The sequence below is a fragment of the Arvicanthis niloticus genome, chromosome 15 (genome assembly GCF_011762505.2).
Source record: "Arvicanthis niloticus isolate mArvNil1 chromosome 15, mArvNil1.pat.X, whole genome shotgun sequence".
In the NCBI taxonomy this organism is placed as follows: Eukaryota; Metazoa; Chordata; class Mammalia; order Rodentia; family Muridae; genus Arvicanthis; species Arvicanthis niloticus.
In genome coordinates this window covers 40,373,974-40,393,613 of record NC_047672.1, presented here as the reverse complement: position 1 = coordinate 40,393,613, position 19,640 = coordinate 40,373,974, and the positions used below count along the sequence as shown (strand labels likewise).

The following is a 19,640-nucleotide window of genomic DNA, read 5'->3' as shown; positions in this document are numbered from 1 at the left end:
CAATTCTTTAAGGGATTTTTGTGTTTCCTCTTTAAGGGTTTCTATCTGTCTACCATTGTTTGGTTGCATTTTCTTGCAATTCTTTAAGGGATTTTTGTGTTTCCTCTTTAAGGGTTTCTATCTGTCTACCAGTGTTCTCCTTAAGTTCTTTGAGAGTGTTCTTTATGTCTTTCTTAAAGTCCTCTATCATCATCATGAGAAGTGATTTTAATTCTGAATCCTGCTTTTCTGGTGTGATGGGGTGTTCAGGGCTTGCTCTTATGGGGGAGCTGGGTTCTGATGATGCAATGTAACTTTGGTTTCTGTTGCTTATGTTCTTGCGCTTGCCTTTTGCCATCTGGTTAACTCTAGTGCTGCCTGTACTTGCTGTCTCTGACTGAAGCCTGCCTTTCCAGTTATCTAGCTTGTGTCTGATCTCCTAGGGGTCCAGATGTCTCTGTGATCTTTTCCAGCTGCGCTGATTGCAGTGGTACCTCTAGGATGCCTCAGGATATGGTGCCTCCAAGGTAGCAGTCCAGCTAGGTGTCTGCTGTTCTGGGTGCAGTGTCTCTTCTAGAATATCTCAGGATATGTTGTCTGACTCTCTGAGTTCAGTTGTTCCTCTGTGGCTCTGGGTTGAGTGGACCTTCCAATATGTCTCAGGCAGAATCCGGGGTCCACACAACATCAGACCTGGCAGAGGTCTGGTCCAGGCCTCAGATCCGGCAGAGGGGCAGAAGGGGAGTGCTTGTCCCCAGGGGCGGGGAGGGGGAGTATCTGCTGGAACCTGAGCACCCAGCTATGGGCTCAGGTCAGTGTGTGGGTCTTCCTACCTAACGCTGGCTGTGGGATCCATGGAGCCTCCAGGATGTCTCGGGCGGGATCCGGGGTCCACACAACAGCAGACCCGGCAGAGGTCTGGTCCAGGCCCGAAACAGTTTTGGAGGATTCACCAAAGACAAAGAAGATTCTAATATTTTTGCTGGTTGAAGAGCACAAGTACCAAGTTCAGCTGCCAGCCCAAGGACACAACCTTGGCCATGTTGGGAACACAGATTCTGTGTGTTGACTCGGAGGAAACTCTGAGACTTGGTTTTATTATGTGTTTACAATTAAAACTGGTTTAAAAAAATTTAAAAAAAATTTTTTAAAAAGCTTTGTTGTTATGTTTATATAATCCTGATGGCTGCTGTGATCTCTCCACTAAGGAACTTCTTGGATGCCTAAGGTTTGTTCATGAAAACCAAATTAATTTAAATTTGGAAATTACTAAAGCCACCTTTCATCTGTAACTAATATTTTCCCGACTTTATTTTAACAGTTCCTCATTAGGATACAAAGTCCCTGTTTTGCCGTCTGTGGCAGCTGAAATTACTGAGACTCATCAGGACCAGTTGAGTAATGCCCAGAGTTTCAAAGCTTTCCTAACGCTTCCTGAAAGATATGAATTCCCTATTTTGTTTCTCAAGGACACGTGGCTTATCTTCACTTCAGCTGTGTGTGTCAGCTCATTTCCTTTTCCTCCTAGGCTTATTGATAAGGTACATTTCCCATGTCACCAGGCTATAACCAATACAGTGACATGCTAATCTGAAGCTCTCCTCCTAAGAGAGAACAACCAATTCTTTCTTGTTCCTCTTGTGCTAATAAGATTTAGAGAGGCGTGGTGGATATCTAAGAGTCCGTGAAGTCATCAAATGCCTTGTGGAAACAGAAGTGATACAAAGTTGAGATGTGAGCTTTAGGCCACTGAGATTTTGAAGCTGATAAGTCATCCTGCTTGGACCAATTTATCAGTGCGTCATTTGCTAGTCATTTATAGTATCTATCACATGTCTTCTGTTTTCCATAGTGTCTAGGTTACCTTTGAACATATTTAATATATGACTCATGATTTAAAATTACCAACTTATATTTAGAGTTTATTGCAAGAATTCCCAAAAGAGCATAGCATGAGAAATGATAAGCGCTGAGAAGGCAATCTGATTTTCAAGGGACCCCTTATAGCTGACAGCATCTCTAAGATTTGACTTGGGACACCACCGTGAGTAGCTGCACCCAGATTTTACACTACCATGATCAAGGACCTCTTGTGGAGAAAAGCTATACCCTGAAGTAAGCCAGCAGAGCTCAAAAGACTACAACAGAGAGGATGTTCATATTGAAATGTGTTACAGAAACAAAACTTTTGGATCACCAAGTGACCTTTGAGGCCATTTATTGATCAAGGTGCCCCTGGTTTATGACAAAGTTGAAATTCAGAGAGAGAGAGAGGTATATACCTTCCCAAAGTCCTTGGTCCAGCACTGAAATATTTTTACACATATTTTTATCTGCAGTTTTAAAAATCAGTACCGGGGGCTGGTGAGATCACTCAGAGGTTATAGTGTCTGAAGACAGCTACAGTGTACTTACATATAATAAATATGTAAATAAATGAATAAATAAATAAACCTTTGGGCTAGAGAGAGGGGGGCTGGAGCAAGAGGGAGAAGGGAAGGGGGAAAATTAGTACCTCAAAAATGCATTTTTCATAATCTAAGCAATTGGAAAGCTGAAATAGCCAGCTCCTGGTCTCCATGGGCCATATAATGAGACCTTGTCCCCAAAAACAAACAAACAAAAACCAACAAACAAAAACCAAGGATCGTGGGTATCTGCGTGGTAGAGTGCTCACCTAGCATGTCCAAGGCTCTGGGTTTGATCCCCAACACCATATAACAAACAATTCTTCATTGATTATTTGAATCAAACCAAACTCCAAAGTAGCTATCTGTGCCATAAAAGAGCATGTTTTATGTGTTGGAAAGAACCCTGAAGGTTTTTGTTTTGTGGCAGAAGATTGTTCTATTTTGTATGACATTGATATTAGAGTACATGCTTGCTACTTTATCCTCTCAATGCTGCTAAATGCTACTTTTAAAGATGTGTGTGTGTGTGTGTGTGTGTGTGTGTGTGTGTGTGTGTGTAAAGGCTACCTTATGAACTATGTCACAAAAGCATCTGGTTTGAAAAAAATGCCAAAACCCCAGGTTCACAATTGTACTGCAAATGTGCCCTCCCAATCCCATCACTGAGCCAATATAGTCCTGTCTTTATTGTTTCCTGTATGGACTCCAATCTAACCCTGCTTAGCCTTCCATTCAAACATAACTAATATAGAAGGAAGCCAGAGAACTCAATAGCAAAGAACAAAGCAATTCAGTTGAAAAAGTGGTTGCGCTAAGATTTGTCAAAAGAAGAGTACAAATCACTTGTTAGTATCTGAGAGAGTAGTCAACTTCTCTAATGCCAGGGAAATACAAATCAAAACCACAGCAAGATGTCACCTCACCCCATTTAGAATTGTCATGGTACAAGGCCAAAATGACGAGAGCAGTAAGAAGGTTGAGTGTTGGTGAAACTACTGTATAGTCACTCAATGCTATTGTTGTGCATAGAATCAAGGATACAAGAGACTGTGTTTAAAGGGCACCCACACACTTGCTTACTGTATTAGTTAACAACAGCCAAGGATGGAAACAACTACAGTGTTCTTCAGCTGGTGAGTGAAGACAATGAACTATGCTTACATCGTTCCAATACAAAAAGGGAATGAGATCCTGTTATTTCCGACAGCGTGGGTAGAATTGGAGACTGTTGTGTTAAGTGAGAAAGGACGAGTGTAGAAAGTAAAGACCATATGATCCCACTTGTGAGGAACCCAAAGGCAGAGTAGAATGTTGGTCACCAGAGACTGATGACGGATGGGGAGAGACTGAATGGAAAAGGTTAATCACAGGACTGAGTTATAATTAGTATAGTTAGAAGCCGGGATTTCAAATGTGCTATTGCAAAGTAAAAGTGACTACTGGTAATGTGTATACCTTTATACAAGGCAGAATTCTTAATGTTTTTACCCCCAAAGAAATGATAAGCACTGAGTCACTAGATATGTTTAAGCTGATTTATGTTATGAATAACATGCTATATGCATGTATAGAAACATTGAATGGTGCTACATTAATATGTCCAATAAAGATATACTCTATCTTTATCTAGCCATGAAAACTGTAACTTCAAGAACAAAAAATTTCGATCTCAGGCATGACTAAAGCCCCAAGTTTATCCTCTCAAACCTACTGTTCCCCTTCATCACGTAGAATCATGGAAAGAGAACAATTAGCGACAGAGTTTGTATCTGCTTCTTTTATGTTCTCCATGGCTCTCACGGGTCCTCAACACATCCTAAGATGTGTTCCTAGAACTAAGCCTGGAATCTAACACCTGACATGTGCAGTAGCTCTCATCCACCAGCTGTTCAGGGTGCTTAGGTGTCGCCCATGGACCATCTCACCTGGGCCAACAGTCCTCACAAATGATGGACTTGGACTTCACATTCCAAAGCATTTATTTCAGAACATCTTGTAAGAGGTGGTGAATGTGGGGATCCATGACCGTGGTGGATTACCTCTAATATCTGATGTGGTCCCAGGAGTCTCAGTCCTCCTGGTGCTGGACTTTCTTTGTCACATCCATCTTCTAACTAACCCCTTCTTTTTCTAATATGATTACTGTTTCTAATATTCTCACTACCGTCTTCTGATCTCTGGACTCTGTGCAAGATAGGGAATTGAGTTCTTCAGCTTATCAGAATCTTTTCTAGATTCCTCTTAGCCCCCCCCCCCAAAGGCTATAACATTGTCTAAAAATCTTCTGCCCTGTTGTGTTCCTTTCTCCCAACCTAAAGGCAGTTAGTTCTAGTTAGCATCCAATTTACTCTTCTGCAATCTGACTCAGCAAGTTAATAATGCCTCACCTACCCAGAGAAAAAGAATTCTTCCTTTCTCAAACCTTCATTTTTTTTTTCAGAATTCTAGCGTTAATAATTAACATCTGTCTATACTGCTCATAACACCCAGTAAACAGCTTTACCATATCCTGGGCCTCATTAGCACAGAAGCCATTCCAATTTAGAGGTCTAGTAATCCCTACTGGCCTTCAAATTATATTACATCCACCAAAAAACCTATGGCATGCAACAGAAACGCTCTCTCAATGTACTCATGTGAAAATCAGGTTAATTTTCTCCCATTCCCTTCTCTTATTTGTCATGGTGTTGAAGACTTTTATATCAAATAGTAGTAAAATGTTTTTATAGATTATACATAAATAGACTTGAGATAAGTCAATGCTTATTCTATAATGACCTAATTAGTTTGTTTTTAAGGCGCAATTTTTTCTTTTCTTTTGTCTTCTGCTTCCTCTTTCTCCTCTTCCTCTTTTTTGTCTCTCTCACAAGTCTCTCTCAAGTCTCTGTCTGTCTGTCCGAACGTCCCTCCTTTCTCCTCCTTTCCCCTCCACTCCCCTCTCTCCATCCCTCTCTCTCTCCTCATCTATCCTATACTGACTCAAATTCCTTACTAGCAAGCGATGTCCATTTCTCTGAATCTTTTGTAGCTGTGAACCTCTAGGGGGCCCTCTCTCTCACAAAATATTAGGGAATAATGGCTGAGTTCTTTGGAATGAGCTTACTCTAGGGGTGTGGCCTCACGGGAGAACATCTGCCAATAAGAAGTTTGGTTAGACCTAAAGTATAGAAACCATCTAGGTCTTTGAAGAAGGTCTCTGTGAACCTGAACTGGTCCTTCCCAGAGCTGCCAAAGCAAGAACCTGGAAGCTCTCTTTGATGGTCCTTTATCCTGCTGAGCCAACTGTGATGAAATTTGCCAATCTGCCCTGGTAACAAAGCCTGTGAGAGTTGGTAGGGAATTAAAAAGCCTGCTGGGTACCCCTTTCTCCTGGGCAAAAGTCAGACCTTCAATACCTGCTACAGTCAGCTCATTTGACGAGCCAGGCATCTGGCTATTTGTCTGGGAGAACCTCAGAGCAGTACTAACAGGCGGGAGAATTCGGTGTTGGAATGGAGAGGGGACCCGGAATGCTTCCTGCTCTGTGGTCCAGACTGTCCCAGGGACTCTCTTGTCCTCTTAAAGGAGACCGCAATTCCCTGGAGTGATAAACCTCCTAGTTAACTCGGCCTTCATCTCCTCCTTGACCTTTAGCATCTAATGACTAGAAGCCGTTTGTTATTCTGTTTTAGGAAAATGCAGTGACACAGCTCAGAGATCAAGTATGTTTCTAATTCTCAGGGTCTGGATAGGTAGCCACGTTCCGAGTTAGGATATGGGTGCCTAACTGCTGTCCCCAAGCACAATCGTAGCCTACCCTTTGCTGGTGCAGAGCTGATTGCACGTTTCGGACAGCCCCCACGGCCAGAGAAGCCCTAGCTTAGCTCCGCCCCGCTCGGCCTGGGTGGCAGCAATGGCCTGGGTCCTCCAGCGCTCGGCCCTGTGTGCAGCTGGCACGCGCGTGTCTTCGCGTGTCTGCGCGTGTGTGCCGGTGCGTGAGAGTGAGATGAAGTGGAGTCCTACGCCTGGGTCTTTCCTTCCAAGTGATTTTGATCAGCAATCCATTAGGGGATCATGAAAAAAAAAATCTGGCAAAAAAGGATGAAAACTGAGTAAGTACACAGAACTTTGAACTTGAAATGGAATGAGACCAAACGCAAGCAAAGCCCTGACAGTAACCACATACATCCAAACTGCTATCCCCCTTTTATGTTAAAAGCCGTGAATGCTTAGCAGGAAAGTGGCAATTTAAAACTGAACGAAGGGGAAACAGTTTTTGCAACATAAAAGGCTGAGAGCGGGATGGCTTTAAAACCGGAGAGAAAATGAGAAACTGCTAGGACAACCTGGCCGGCGCCCAGCTGTGCAACAGGCACTTCGCATTAAATAGACTGCGTCTTCGGGGGCTGTTTTCTGCCTCCAGATCGCTTTACTGTGCTTTCTTTTTGCCCCAAAAGAAGAGACAAGCTGAACTCCTGACTTTAAGAATGTTGTGAAAGTAAGATATTACCGGAAGGAACTCTTGGCAGCAGAGGATGCATTCGGATGTTTCTTACAATTATCTTTATTTTGACATCTTAAAAAAAAAAGGGCAGGTCAGTCATTTCTTACCGTCCTTCACGTAAGAGCTATTATTGTTAACCACTTCTGACCGCTGGGTCCTATGAATCTTTGGCATGAACCTTCGGAAAGTTCTCAAGTGGAGATGGGGCGAACTTGACTGGAGTTGTGTAAAAAGAAGAAGACAGATGTGTGTTTTTTTCATACTGACAACGTGGCCAGGGGCCAAGTGAACCTGGACTGGTCATGGTCTGTCGACCTGGGTTCCTTTGTCGCCGGCGATTTTGCCCCCGACCTTTCTTGGTGGGTTTGGTGGTGGCGATCTGTCTCTTTTACCAGACCCTGACACTCCGAGGGACTAAGAAGATTGCAGCGGAGGTCTCTGGGACTGTTGCCCACACACCTTCTCAGACTCAGGCTACCAGATGTGAGAAAGGATACCCACAGGACAAACAGTGCTTCCTTCTCTCTGCGAACGCCCAGGAAATCAGGAAGGTAAGTCTGAGTTTAGCCTGGGCGTCTGCGGTCGGCTTCTCTCTCCTTTCTGCTAAACTAAAATTAACTTTCATGCGGTCCGAAAGGGAGCCAGAGTGTAAATAGTCCAAAGTGACCTGGTGACTGGGAAATGTATTACATAAGCTGCAAAACTTCCTAAACCTACTTCCCTCAAAGAAGTAATTTCAGGTAGGAATCTAAATCTTAGGCTAGAACAAAAAAGTAATTTCAGGCCAGAGTCTAAATATTAGGCTAGAATAAAGAAGTAATTTCAGACAGGAATCTAAATTTTAGGCTAGAACAAGGAAGATGTGAAAACGACTTTGGGCTAGGACTGGGAAGTTGGTTCGGATATTTTGGTCATCCTGATAGGCCAGTAGAAACAGTGATTATGGGAGTGTTCAAAGAATTTTGTGTATTGCCTTGCTTGTTCTTTGACTATTTGTGTTTATTGTCTTGCTTGTTCCTTGACTATTTGCAACTATTGTATTGCTAGTTCCTCAAACTAGAACTGGCCTTAATACTTGCATGTAATTAAAATGGTATAAAAGCAAAAAGGAGGATGGGGGGATGGGATAAGGGGGTTCTAGGGAGGGGAAATGGGGAAAGGGGATGGCATCTGAAATGTAAATAAATAAAATAGTCATTAAAAAAAGAAAAAAAAATGCTAGAAATTTAAGAGAGCCGAGGGTTTGTACATTAGAAACAAAAATCAGTTTTAAAATCTGAAAAAAAAAAAAAAAAATCCTGTGTCCCTTTCTTAAATCCAAGGGTATGAATGTCAAGACTCCCAAATTCAAGGATTCCTCCAGAAATCCATCTCAACACCTGCTAAATTGGTTCTGAATTGGTGACTGTGTTTCTAAACTAATGTATTCATTTCTGAAGAATTTAAAAGAATATAGTATTATAGGTTGCTTAAGAATAATTGGCATGCTGTTTAATTGATCATAGAATTAGGAAAACACTAGTCCAATATTGGATCAATACCTAGACTCTAAGCACTCAGGAGGCAGAGGCAGGAAAAGTATGTCCACCTCAGGTCCAGCCTGCTTTACATGAAGAGTTGTGGACCTGCCTGTGTTAAATAATAAGGCATTTTCAAAAACGTGTGCATTTATTCTTGGTGTGGTGGACTACCTATAGTCTTGCATTAGAAAGTCAGAGACAGGGGTCCAGGGGTTCAAGGCCAGCCTAAGCTAACTACATTGTAAGCCTGAGTCCAGCCTGAGCTACATTAGACACTGTTTCATAAATAATAATAAAAAAAAAAAAAACAGAAGACAGGAAGGAAGGGAAGAAGGAAGGAAGGGAGGGAGGAAGGAAGGAAGAGAGGGAGGGAGGGAGGGAGGAAGGAAGCAAGCAAAGAAGAAAGGAAGAAAAAAGAAAAACAAAGAGTTGGAGAAAAAGATCATTTTGTATTTATACTAGGCAGGGGGTGGGTTCACTATTTTTACTTGAAAAGTATAGGGAACAACACAAATCCAGAAAACATAAGATGTCTGTTTTCATATTGCACTCTGTTCATACCTGCCAGTCAATCGCAGGTGGGTCGCTGACAAGTATAAAGAAGAAAAATAAGAGAGGTGAAAACCGAATTATTTGGGAAGTTATGATGGAAAACCCACCAAATGGATGGCACTTGAAGTATTATACAGCAAGATACGTTTGAGATCTGTAGGAGGTGCCCTTTATCTATGTAGACTTACAGGGAGTTTCTGAGCCTGCTTAGTAGTACTTGGAGCAGAACTTTATCTTGAGTGGCAGCATGGTTTCTATTGTCAGTACTGACACCTCGTGGGGGATACTGTGGTGTTTTATAATCTCTTATTCATTTCATTTCAGGCTCATAACCCAGGTAGGTAGGTAAATAGGTAGGGTTGCTGTTAACACAAGTTGGCTGTCACTGAAGGATGCTTAAGTGGTCCACATAGTTAGTAGGATGCCCTGCTGCATCCCACAGAAACCAGTCTGCTTGGTTCCTACCACAATGTAAATAAAACCGAACTCGACACTGGCCTAATCATCTCTGAAGCCACAACTTGAAGAACCCACACCAAGTCACAGTAGATTAAGATGACGAGCATTTGAAGATTGCCACAGGAGTGTGTTCACTTGTTATCAAAAATATGAAGATCGTGTTGACTCATGAACAGAGAATGATGTCAGATGATAAGGGCAGGGCCATCTTTAAAGGAAGCTTCAGCTTACCATGTGAGTCAATCTCTAGATGCTATGAAATCACCAATGAACATACTTTTGGTTAATTTATACGACCCTAACTTTTTATTTTTTCTTTTTTTTCTTGAATGCTTTGAATTTATGACAGATGTAACTGAATTTCAAAGCTACTTTTGCCTCCATTGTAAAGCTACCTTTTGGTGGTTTGTAATAGTGATATCCTTTAGAAATAGATGAGGTACATCTTTCTTTAAACACTTAACTGTTTTCTAGAAAATTTAGATGAAAATGTTTTACTAATTAACTTTTAGTCTCCTTTACTTCCTTACTAGGCATTTCCTGAGTCCTGCCTTGTTTGTAACTTAAGCATATGTTAACTGTTATTTGTAGACCGTCACAGAAAATTCCATTTCAGCTTCAGAACTCCTGCTTCTTGGAAAACATCTGAAACTTATTGCTGCTGGTGAAAAAAAAAAAAAAAAAAAAAAAAAGAACCAAACATTCACTCTAGAATTTTCTTCAACCAAAAGAATGCCAAACACCAAACACATGATGGTTTTGGCTTCCAAGTGATTCACAGTCTTAAAAGTTGAAAACACAAGCAAGATTCTCAAATCAAAATTATAGTTCAGTCACTACAAGAATGGTATTTCCAAACATTTGCTCTGTACGTCTGGTTTTAGTGTATGCAGACCACTGCCAGCAAGGAAGGTAGGAAGGTGCTGTCATGCAAGCTTTATTCAAAATCAGAAACAAATAAATCCTATGCACCACATATCTTCCAAAAGGAATCAAGTGATAATTGTCTGTAACGATTAAATATTCTTTCATATATCTAATATGGAGAGACAAATCAATCTATTATGAGTCCTGTATAGATCAAATAGCCATTAAAATTTCCTAATGAAATAACTAGTGAGACACTGTCTAGGTGGGTGTTCCTCAAGACCTACAGGTGGCTTTTAGATAGTATATCTTATAGATTCTTTTATCTGTACATTTTAAAATTTGTGATTTCTTTTACTGATAGATCAAAATACTCAACTTAGCTGAACCCCTCATTTTTACTATCCTTTACTACGAATGCTTTTAAAAGATGCTTAAAACCACTGGACTTTGTTATCTACATTTTAAAAATAAAGTGTGTTTGGTTATTTAAAAGATCTCTAAACACCAGAAATTTCACGCAAACTCTTGTGTGTATGTATTTATACAGATCTCTGTGGGAAAATAATTGATTTTGATCAGATATTCAGAACTGAAAACACGCCAAGCCCACTGGAAATGCTAAATAATCTGCATGCATCAATGTTTAATTAACTATGTATATAAATTTGTCTGCATTTCTGGGTATATAAATTTGAGTGTAAAATTTGGGTCTGTAAGTTTGATAAGTAAACCAAAAGTGAAAAAAAAAAAAAGAAAAGAAAAACTTAATTGAGTGTCCAGATGAGAATGTTAAAAGAAAGAAAGAAAGAAAAACTTTGTGTGAAAACAAAAGTGTGTTTGAGGTAAACACTGAGAGTAGCGGATGACAGAATATTTCTCTAATCTCAGTTGATGAATAAGCAGTGACGGTTTTCTGGCCTTTAGGCTGCAATTCCTTCTCAGATACTCTATCCGCCTGGTAATAGAGGATCCTATAGTCAGAAATATTTGAAGACAGTAACTTTGCCTTCCACACCTTCCCCGTTGGGACTTGATTCAGCATTAAAACTGTTCCCAGTGCCAGTGAGATCACAGGATTTGCTCTGCCAACTTTCCACGAGGAATCATGCTCCGTCTTTGTGGCCAAATTTAATTCCTTTTTCCGTTTGTCCATTCCAATGTGCCTTTCTCAGCAGATGTAACATTGTCATTTCTTCTGAATTTTTCTCTCTGCACTGGATGTTTGAATATTATTTAGTAATCTGCTATGTCTTAAACCTTTTCTAACTTAAATATAAAATAGTTATGTTGTCTTCACTGAGGTAGGTTCCTCTGTAGATCTATTTTCATAGAAGCTGATGCCTTGGCGTTGCTTAACACCAAAAACATTAAATTATAAACAGACACAATGAGAAAGACCTCCTTAGCCCATGCTCCTCTATTGGAAGCACAGCTATTTGGGGACTGTGTTTAGACTCATGAGAGCCATGTGTTTCTGATTATCTCCTGTTGAGACTACACAATGAGCGCTACTATTCCTTGGATTGCTGCTGGATTGTTTGCAGTTTCAAGTCTTCTTCACTCTCCCCTCAGTTTCAAGGACTGGTCTGTGCAACTTTGACTACCCCCCCGGGGGACCCAACACAGCCCAATATAAACAGGCAACTATCCTCACTAAAAATATTCCAATTCATTTTGTTTGTATTTCTAAAGATAATCAACACACTTAGCGTTTGAAGATGCCTTGAGAAGCGCTTGTTTAATGCAAGTTTTGTAGCATCAGGAAGTTAGACAAACTTAGGTGCTGACAATTTATTGGGAAACACGATGGATGTCAGGAATACCAACGTGGAGACAAAAAAAGGAGAAAGAGTGATGGATTGAAAAGCCAGTGGCACTTTCTGGGGGTCACATCCAGAGAACCTGTCTTCAGCTACTGAGTCTCAGACATTAGAGGCCAGAGGAGACCCTGATTTTGGCTTCTCCTGTCTTTTATTGGCTGGTATCTGTTGAAAAATATTAGATTCTCAGGGCAACCATTAGTGGTAGTCAGGACCTACATAGGTATCATTTTGACAGTACAAAATTGTTTGAAATGGCCCCTTCTTTTAAATATATAATGTAAGAGTTAGTTATTGGTAGTGAGAATTCTCTCTCTCTCTCTCTCTCTCTCTCTCTCTCTCTCTCTCTCTCTCTATCTGTGTGTGTGTGTGTGGGGGGAGGGGTGGAACAGTCCTGTCTGATAGCCACAGTAATGGTGTGAGAAGCACCCACCAGCAGGCACATGAAGCACAGCAATCTCATGACAATTGTTACAGCAGAGGTAGTCATTTCCCTGTCTAAACATTTACTGAACACATATCCATTGCTCTACCTCTCAGAAAATGACTTTGCTTTCTTTAATAAAAAAAAAGTATTTGCAGTTGTCTCATGGAGAACCCTACTCTTCAATAGGAAAAAAAATCGCTTCACTTTCTCTTTTTCTTTCTCTCCTTGATCCCTTTTCAACATTTATCTATTCATTTTTATTTAATGCATAGATATTCATTGATATTAGCAGGGCAATGAGCTTGATACTGGTGACACAGAAATAGAAGCCATTGTGAGACAGAGTAAGTATAGTACCAGACAACTGATAAATTCTATTCTTTAGAAGTAATGAAAGGAGGCAGGCAGGAACTGGAGATTATTTTTAAAGGTGTAACAAACATAAAAACCTACATATGAATACGAAAGACACCAAATAGCTTAATAAACGGATACGGTGCATGCCCTAGTGTGAGCCTGAGCACATACATGATTGTGTGTGTCTCTCTCTGTGTGTGGTGTGTGTGCACGCGCACGCATGTGCACTCATGCATGCATGTGTGTGCAGAACATTTAATAAGGTCTAGATGTTGGTAATGTGCACAAAATAAACTGTCTGAGTTTCTAAGGTATAGGGCAATCCCTACAGAATGCAAACGTAGCCATGCATTGATTTATAAAAAAAAAAAAAATATTTCAGAAAACAAGTTACAAAATGAACTGAAGCAAAGTAGAACTAAGGAGAGATCAGTTGGGAGGCTGATTAAAGAAGCATCTCTTCTGCCATATCGTGTCTTCCTTGATCATTTGTAAGCACTTTTTTTGTTCAGTCTCCTGCAGGATTAGCCCCACATTACTCTCTTACTCATAAGAAGTTTCAGATGTTTCCATTGGCCTAATAAGCATGCTTGTAAGTATAACACGGTAACAAGCTCCTTGACACACGACAATCTACCTAACATTCTTGCTCTTTCTCTTGGTCCCTTCACAGACACTATAACTGCTTCTCTTGTGAGTACTCCCTGGTCACCGCCAACCATTCTAGCTTTTGAATTTGGTTCTCTCTACTGAAATTTCTCTCCCGGTTACCCCTGACAATCAATAGTTGTACACCTTCATCTTCATCCTTCTTCTAGAAGCATCTTTTGTGACTAAAGAAAACATCTTAAAATTTCCCTCTCTAACTGAGCAGGACAGTGACATATCCTATGGCCTCTGAATAACTGATTGTTTCTTTTCAAGGTTGACTTGTGTCCCTTCTTCTGATGATGATGGAAGTGGGCATCTCCAGCTGTCATCCCTTGGGCATCTGTTTTGTTTTATTCCTTCCCTTGATGAATGAATGTGTTACTTATCAACTACATCTTCCATTCTCTGCTATGTTTTCTAGAGTGGTAAAAATGCTTATGAACATTTAAATATGATCAAATCAACAATTCCTTGACCTACCTGTTTTATAAATAAGATCTGACTTCCTCCTTCAGTCTTCTGATTATATTATTATTTTATTTATTTATTTATTTATTTATTTATTTATTTTGGTTTTTCGAGACAGGGTTTCTCTGTGTAGCCCTGGCTATCCTGGAACTCACTCTGTAGACCAGGCTGGCCTTGAACTCAAAAATCCACCTGCTTCTGCCTCCGAAGTGCTGGGATTAAAGGTGTGCGCCATGACCGCCTGGCTCTTCTGATTATATTAATATATGGTTTGAACCATGTGATTACTTTGTTCTTTCTTGCTTCTTGCCACTCTAAATTTAGTGATCTGGCTCCTGACCAGATTTGAGGCTGGTCACTCAGCCACAAGACTGGCTCCAAATTGGAGTGTCTCCACTATTCGTTGTGTTTCTTTCTTTCTCTGTTTTTTAATCCTTTTGAAAATAATTAATGTTGGTTAAAAAATTCACATATGCTATAAAATGTATACTCTTAACCATTTAAGTATATACATATTTTGAGCCATTAATCTAAAACCTGCCTATTGATTCCAGAGCTGTTGCCAGGCCCTCAGTGTCTAACCACACTTATATTTCCTCTGTGTAGTTCATACACGACCTTTAGGCACACTGTTCCTTCTTTAGATGTAACTTGTGATTTTTCTCGGAGACCAAGAGAGATTTTTCGCCCATTATATGGAGTACGTTAGTAAATGTAGGCTTCACACTAGCTATTTATACCAAGTACAAAATATACGGTGGAATTTTTTTTTACCCCAACTCCAAAAATTTCAGATTCAAATTAATAAGATTGCTAAGATGATAAGTTACTAAAGTCCTAAACTATACTTCATCCTAGAATAGCGTAGTATAGCTTTCTGCTATTGCTGCAATTCTGCCTGTCTGTCAAACTTTAGAACCTAGTCGATAGCTTTATTTTCCAATCTTCTTTCTGTCTAAAGTCTCTTCAAAATGGTAAGCCCCAGTCAAGATCTCTAGAAATAAATCTTTACAATCTCTTAAAGCTGTCTTAAGCCCATGAAGTTTCATTTCCTTTATCATTCTAGCCCTTATTATTATAAGTAGATGTTTTCAAACTTCCTTTTTTATATAATTATTCATAAGAGATATTAGAATGTTGTGACTTAAATTACGTTAGGTAATATTGGATTCAATGCTTTTCTTCCCTAAAGGAAGAAAATGAGGTTCACAAATGAGAACTCAAGTTGAGAGTAAAAACAGGAATGGACTGAGACCTGTTTTCTTTCTGTCTCTGTTCTACTTCATACCCTGTAATTATCTCTTAGTGTTATAGAGTTGAATTTTGTACTTTCCTCTCCAAGACATGTTTAAGTCCAAACCCCTTGTCTCAGAGAGTGACTTCATTTGGAAGTAACTTTGTGACAGATGTGATTAGTTAAGATGAGGTCACACTGGAGTAGAGTGGGTCCTTAATGCACTGTGAGTGAAGTTCTTAGAAGAATAACGCTGTGAAAAAGCTGAAAGTAAAGAAGTACACGAAGCTTCACGCCTAAGAGCATCAGAGAGGAGCAGCAGAAGCTAGTACAGGGATTCCACCTTGGGGGTCAGAGACAGTGTGGCTCCATGAACACGTTGATTTCAGGCCTCACACCTCCACAATTATGAGATAACAAGTGTCTTCAGTTTAAGCCACTCAGATGATGATACTTCGTCATGCAATCTTAGGAGACTAGAGAAACTGGGGAAGCAGAATGCCATTGTATCCAAAGTCTCTGGAGTTAAATTAATTGCATTTGTAAACTAGTTCCTTTGGGTCCACTTCCTGACATCTCTGGTATTTAGTTTTCTTCCTAAGGTGAATAAGGAGCTCCAGTGAGATAAGTCCTTCAAAACCTTTGAAATGTTTGCTAGACAGGGCGGACTCAGCTATAGATTTCAGCTCCATTGTCCCTATTAACTATCCCTAGTATTTTCCCTCACAAAGTAGATAAGCAACCACTGTTGTGAACATCAGCTCCCCCACCTCTACAAGGCTCTCTTTTCACAGTGAAATGGAGTTTTAGAATCAAACCCAAAATTGAAGAGGTCAAAGGTGGATCTGCTTCACTGTAGGTAAAGCTTGAAATGTTACCTGCTATGTTTGAAAGCACAGGATATCATGAGTTACGCCATCTTGTAGCTGAGGACTTGGAGAAGTGAGCTGAGTGGGCGAGCAGCTGTCAGGTTAAGATTTGAGACCCCAAATAAATACAGAGGTGTACCAATTTGTTAGTTTATTAAGTTTCTCTACAAGGAATATAAACTGCTTACAGCCAGAGATCACTTAATTGGTTTACTGGTATATCTCCTGTGCTAACACTGTACCTAGAATTCAGTGGGCACTGTCTGAGTAAAGGAGTGTGGGATGAATCTGAATTAGTGAGGTCCAACTCTAAGGCAATGCCAGGAAATGACAAGACCTCCTTCCTTTGCTCTCTGAGGAGTCCCAGCTTCCTCCTTCCTGCACCAGTAGCCCCTGTATGCTTTCCCATGCTCTTTCTTGGACTTCCAAGCAATCTGTTAGGTTGGATTTGCTCCATGACTTATCAAAATCTTTTCTGTTTCTTTGCCTTTTTTGTTTCATTGGGATTGTTAGTATATTGAACAATTTCATGGTATATATATATATATATATATATATATATGCAGGACCGTACAATTATTTTTGTTGCTACTTCATAAGTATAACTTTGCTACTGTTATGAATCATAATAAAAATATCTGATATGCAAAGAATCTTAGGCAATCTCTGTGAAAGGGTCGTTCACCATCCAAAGAAGTGGCAACACACAGGTTGAGAACCACTGCTCTAGGGCCTCGGGTCATACACAATCTGAGGTCTTTTTTGTGGGATTTAAAGAAAGGAGGAGCAGGTTACTAAGGGCCACAGTTTGATTAATTTTCTGTTTTGATTGATAGATTAAGTCATATATTCACTTTTCCTGCTGCAAACATCCCTTCCTACAATGCATTTGATTTTAATCATAGGCGCATACAATTTATACAAAGACCTATGATGAATAGGGGATTTTCTTGAAAAGTTCACTTGAAAGATACAGTTTGTCTCGATATGCAATCAGAACCATTTCAGGCTGGGTTGGCCTTTCCATTGTTCATACAGAAGACATTGGGAGTATATTTGAGTGGAAATTCTATAAACCTGATGGTTGTTAAGGGCAGAAAAAACACTATTGTTCAGAGAGGGGTGTGTGTTAGCCTGAGGAGTTTGTAAGGTTGCCAAGTTTACTGTCTGGAGACGGATGCAGTACGCACACATAGTGCACATAAAGGAGTCAGGCTTCCAGGTACACTATTACAAGCACAGTGGTGTGCACATACCTCAAGTCAGAGTCTTGGGTTAGTAAGCTTTTCTCTCTGCTTCCCTGCCTAACTCTTCCTATCTTTCTTTTCCCCTTTGCCATCTCTCTCTCAGTCAATTTGTACCTTCAGTAGACTTAGTCCACTAACAGTTGGACTTTACTATACTCTTCATAGTTTAACTAGATTTGACGGAATGGTCTTTAAATACAGGAGCCTGCGCACAGTAGACCTTTGGAAACTGTCAGCAAATGAAGGGGTGCGTGGCTGCCCTCGGTAAGGTGGGCTGCCTGATGGGCATTCAGTGCTTCTGGGTTGCTCGGAGCTAGTTGATTTAAAGTCATATTAAAAATTTTATAACAAAAATATACAAATGATAAGAGCATTGTAATCCTAAAAAAAAAAAAGAAAAAAAAGCTTCAGACAAATTTCTATTGGCTTCCTTTGAATACTTTTTTCTCTCTAGGCAGACAACAATAATTTAAAAAGTGTGTGTGTGTGGGGGGGTCATTGTTATAATTAGATTAGTGCTCTCATTATACCCCATGCCAAAGTTGGAAATAGGCAAGGTAAGTTGTACCTTGGCCACTTTACACTTTCAGATTCATGTTCAAAATGTAAAACATCATTTTACCTTAGTGTGAGATTCCAAGATGGATAATAAAAAAATTATTTTGTGTATCTGTTACATATATAGAAGGATAATAACAAAAAATACTCCTTTCAATTAAGTTCAGGAATGCTTATGGTGTTTATGATCCAAAAGCATAGATGAACTACAATGGTTATGTGTCAAGACAAAAGGATTTGGTGATGCGAAGTGTGCCTGCTCATATGCCCTGGAATATGGCCACCTCTCTATCACCATTCCCCACCAGCTTGCTTAGTATGCAGCCCATCTGAACAACATGGTAAGTTCTCAACTGTGCGTGTTGACACACACATTTGGGGATGGACACATTAGTCTCCAACAAAGCCTCCCATGATAATCGTGTCAATATAATGAATAAGTAGATGACAAGTCTGTTTTAAAATAGACTGTATCATTTGTTACATATAGGGCCATAGAAAACTTTACGTAACCTTGTAAGGCCCCCATCTTCCTACTAGAAGTAAAACTACCGAAGCTTTACATGTGCGCCAGTTAGTTTTTGTCAAATATAACAAAATGTAGACAGATCAGGGAAGAAGGACTGTCAGACAGGTGAGGAATTGCTTCCAGCAGAGCCTGTGAGCATATCTGTGAAGGTATTTTCTTCATTACTGATTGATATGGGGGAGCTCAGGCCCCTGTAGGTAATGTCATCCCCTTCCTGTGGTCCTGGGTAGTATAAGAAAGCAAGCTGGGGCAAGCTATGGAAGGCAAACCAGTAAGCAAAGTTCCTCTGTGGTCTCTGCTTCAGTGCCTGCCTCCAAACTCTTGCCTTGGTTTCCCTGGATGATTGTGACCTGAAAGCCAGCTAAACTAGTTTATCTTCAAGTTGTTTTGGTCAGAGGGTTTATCACAGTAACAGGGGGAAAAAAACAAAACAAAACAAAACGAGGACAACATGTAAGACATGAATCACCTCACATGCTTGAACACTTCAAGCATGGGCCAGCCTCAGCAGATGCAGTGCTGCCTGCTTAAGAGTTCAGGTTTGAGGGTGGAGGGAGCCATAAGGCTGGGACCTGGAGGAGAGGAGGGAGTGGGGCCGTGATCAGGATGTAAAGTGAGTGAGTAAGTAAATAAATTAAGGGGAAAAAATGAAAACAAGTCTAGCTTTGAATGGGACCCTATACAAAGCATGTGATATAGACTAGAGTACATTTATTATGATACTCAATACAACCCATATTTTTATTCTCAGCATTTCTTCCTTCCCTCTTCCTTCCTTCCTTCCTTCCTTCCTTATGATTTGTAGAGAGAAATGTTTAAAGACACTCGTCGTTTGGCAACAGGCCTCTGTCACTGTCCCCTATGACAACCATATACAGTTTATTGCTTTCCTGCTTGTGAGAAATATTTCCTATCCTGCTCAAGAACATGCATTTGATGGGGGAAGTACAGCCTGTCTTTTCCTGATGAGAGCGCAAGGGTTGGCATGTATGTCCATTATTCAAAAACTTTGGTATTTTAATTAATTTCCGAGACAACGTTTTATAAGCCATCTAACCTTACCTCACAGATGATGTTGTCAAACTGAAGTTGGAAACTGCTCTTATGGGTATATCTGAGGGAAAACTGAGGTCATTTGGTCAATTCAGGATGACTCAGTCAGGTGACAGGAGATTCCCCCATAGCAATGAATAATCTATGTGAAGA

At 40.2% G+C, this 19,640-nt stretch overlaps 1 protein-coding gene across 2 annotated transcripts in view; it reads left to right on the top strand.

Annotated features, from left to right (window-relative positions):
* The first annotated feature begins 6,254 nt into the window (after window positions 1-6,254).
* Cped1 (cadherin like and PC-esterase domain containing 1) overlaps window positions 6,255-19,640 on the top strand; it is a 263,483-nt gene continuing 250,097 nt past the window's right edge. The window contains exon 1 of one of the 2 annotated variants that reach the window (XM_076913661.1): window positions 6,255-7,424. In XM_076913661.1, coding sequence (XP_076769776.1) covers window positions 7,176-7,424 — 249 coding nt within the window. In that variant the 5' untranslated portion in view covers window positions 6,255-7,175. The remainder of the gene's footprint in view (window positions 7,425-19,640) is intronic. The other variant, XM_034519389.2, reaches the window with a different exon arrangement.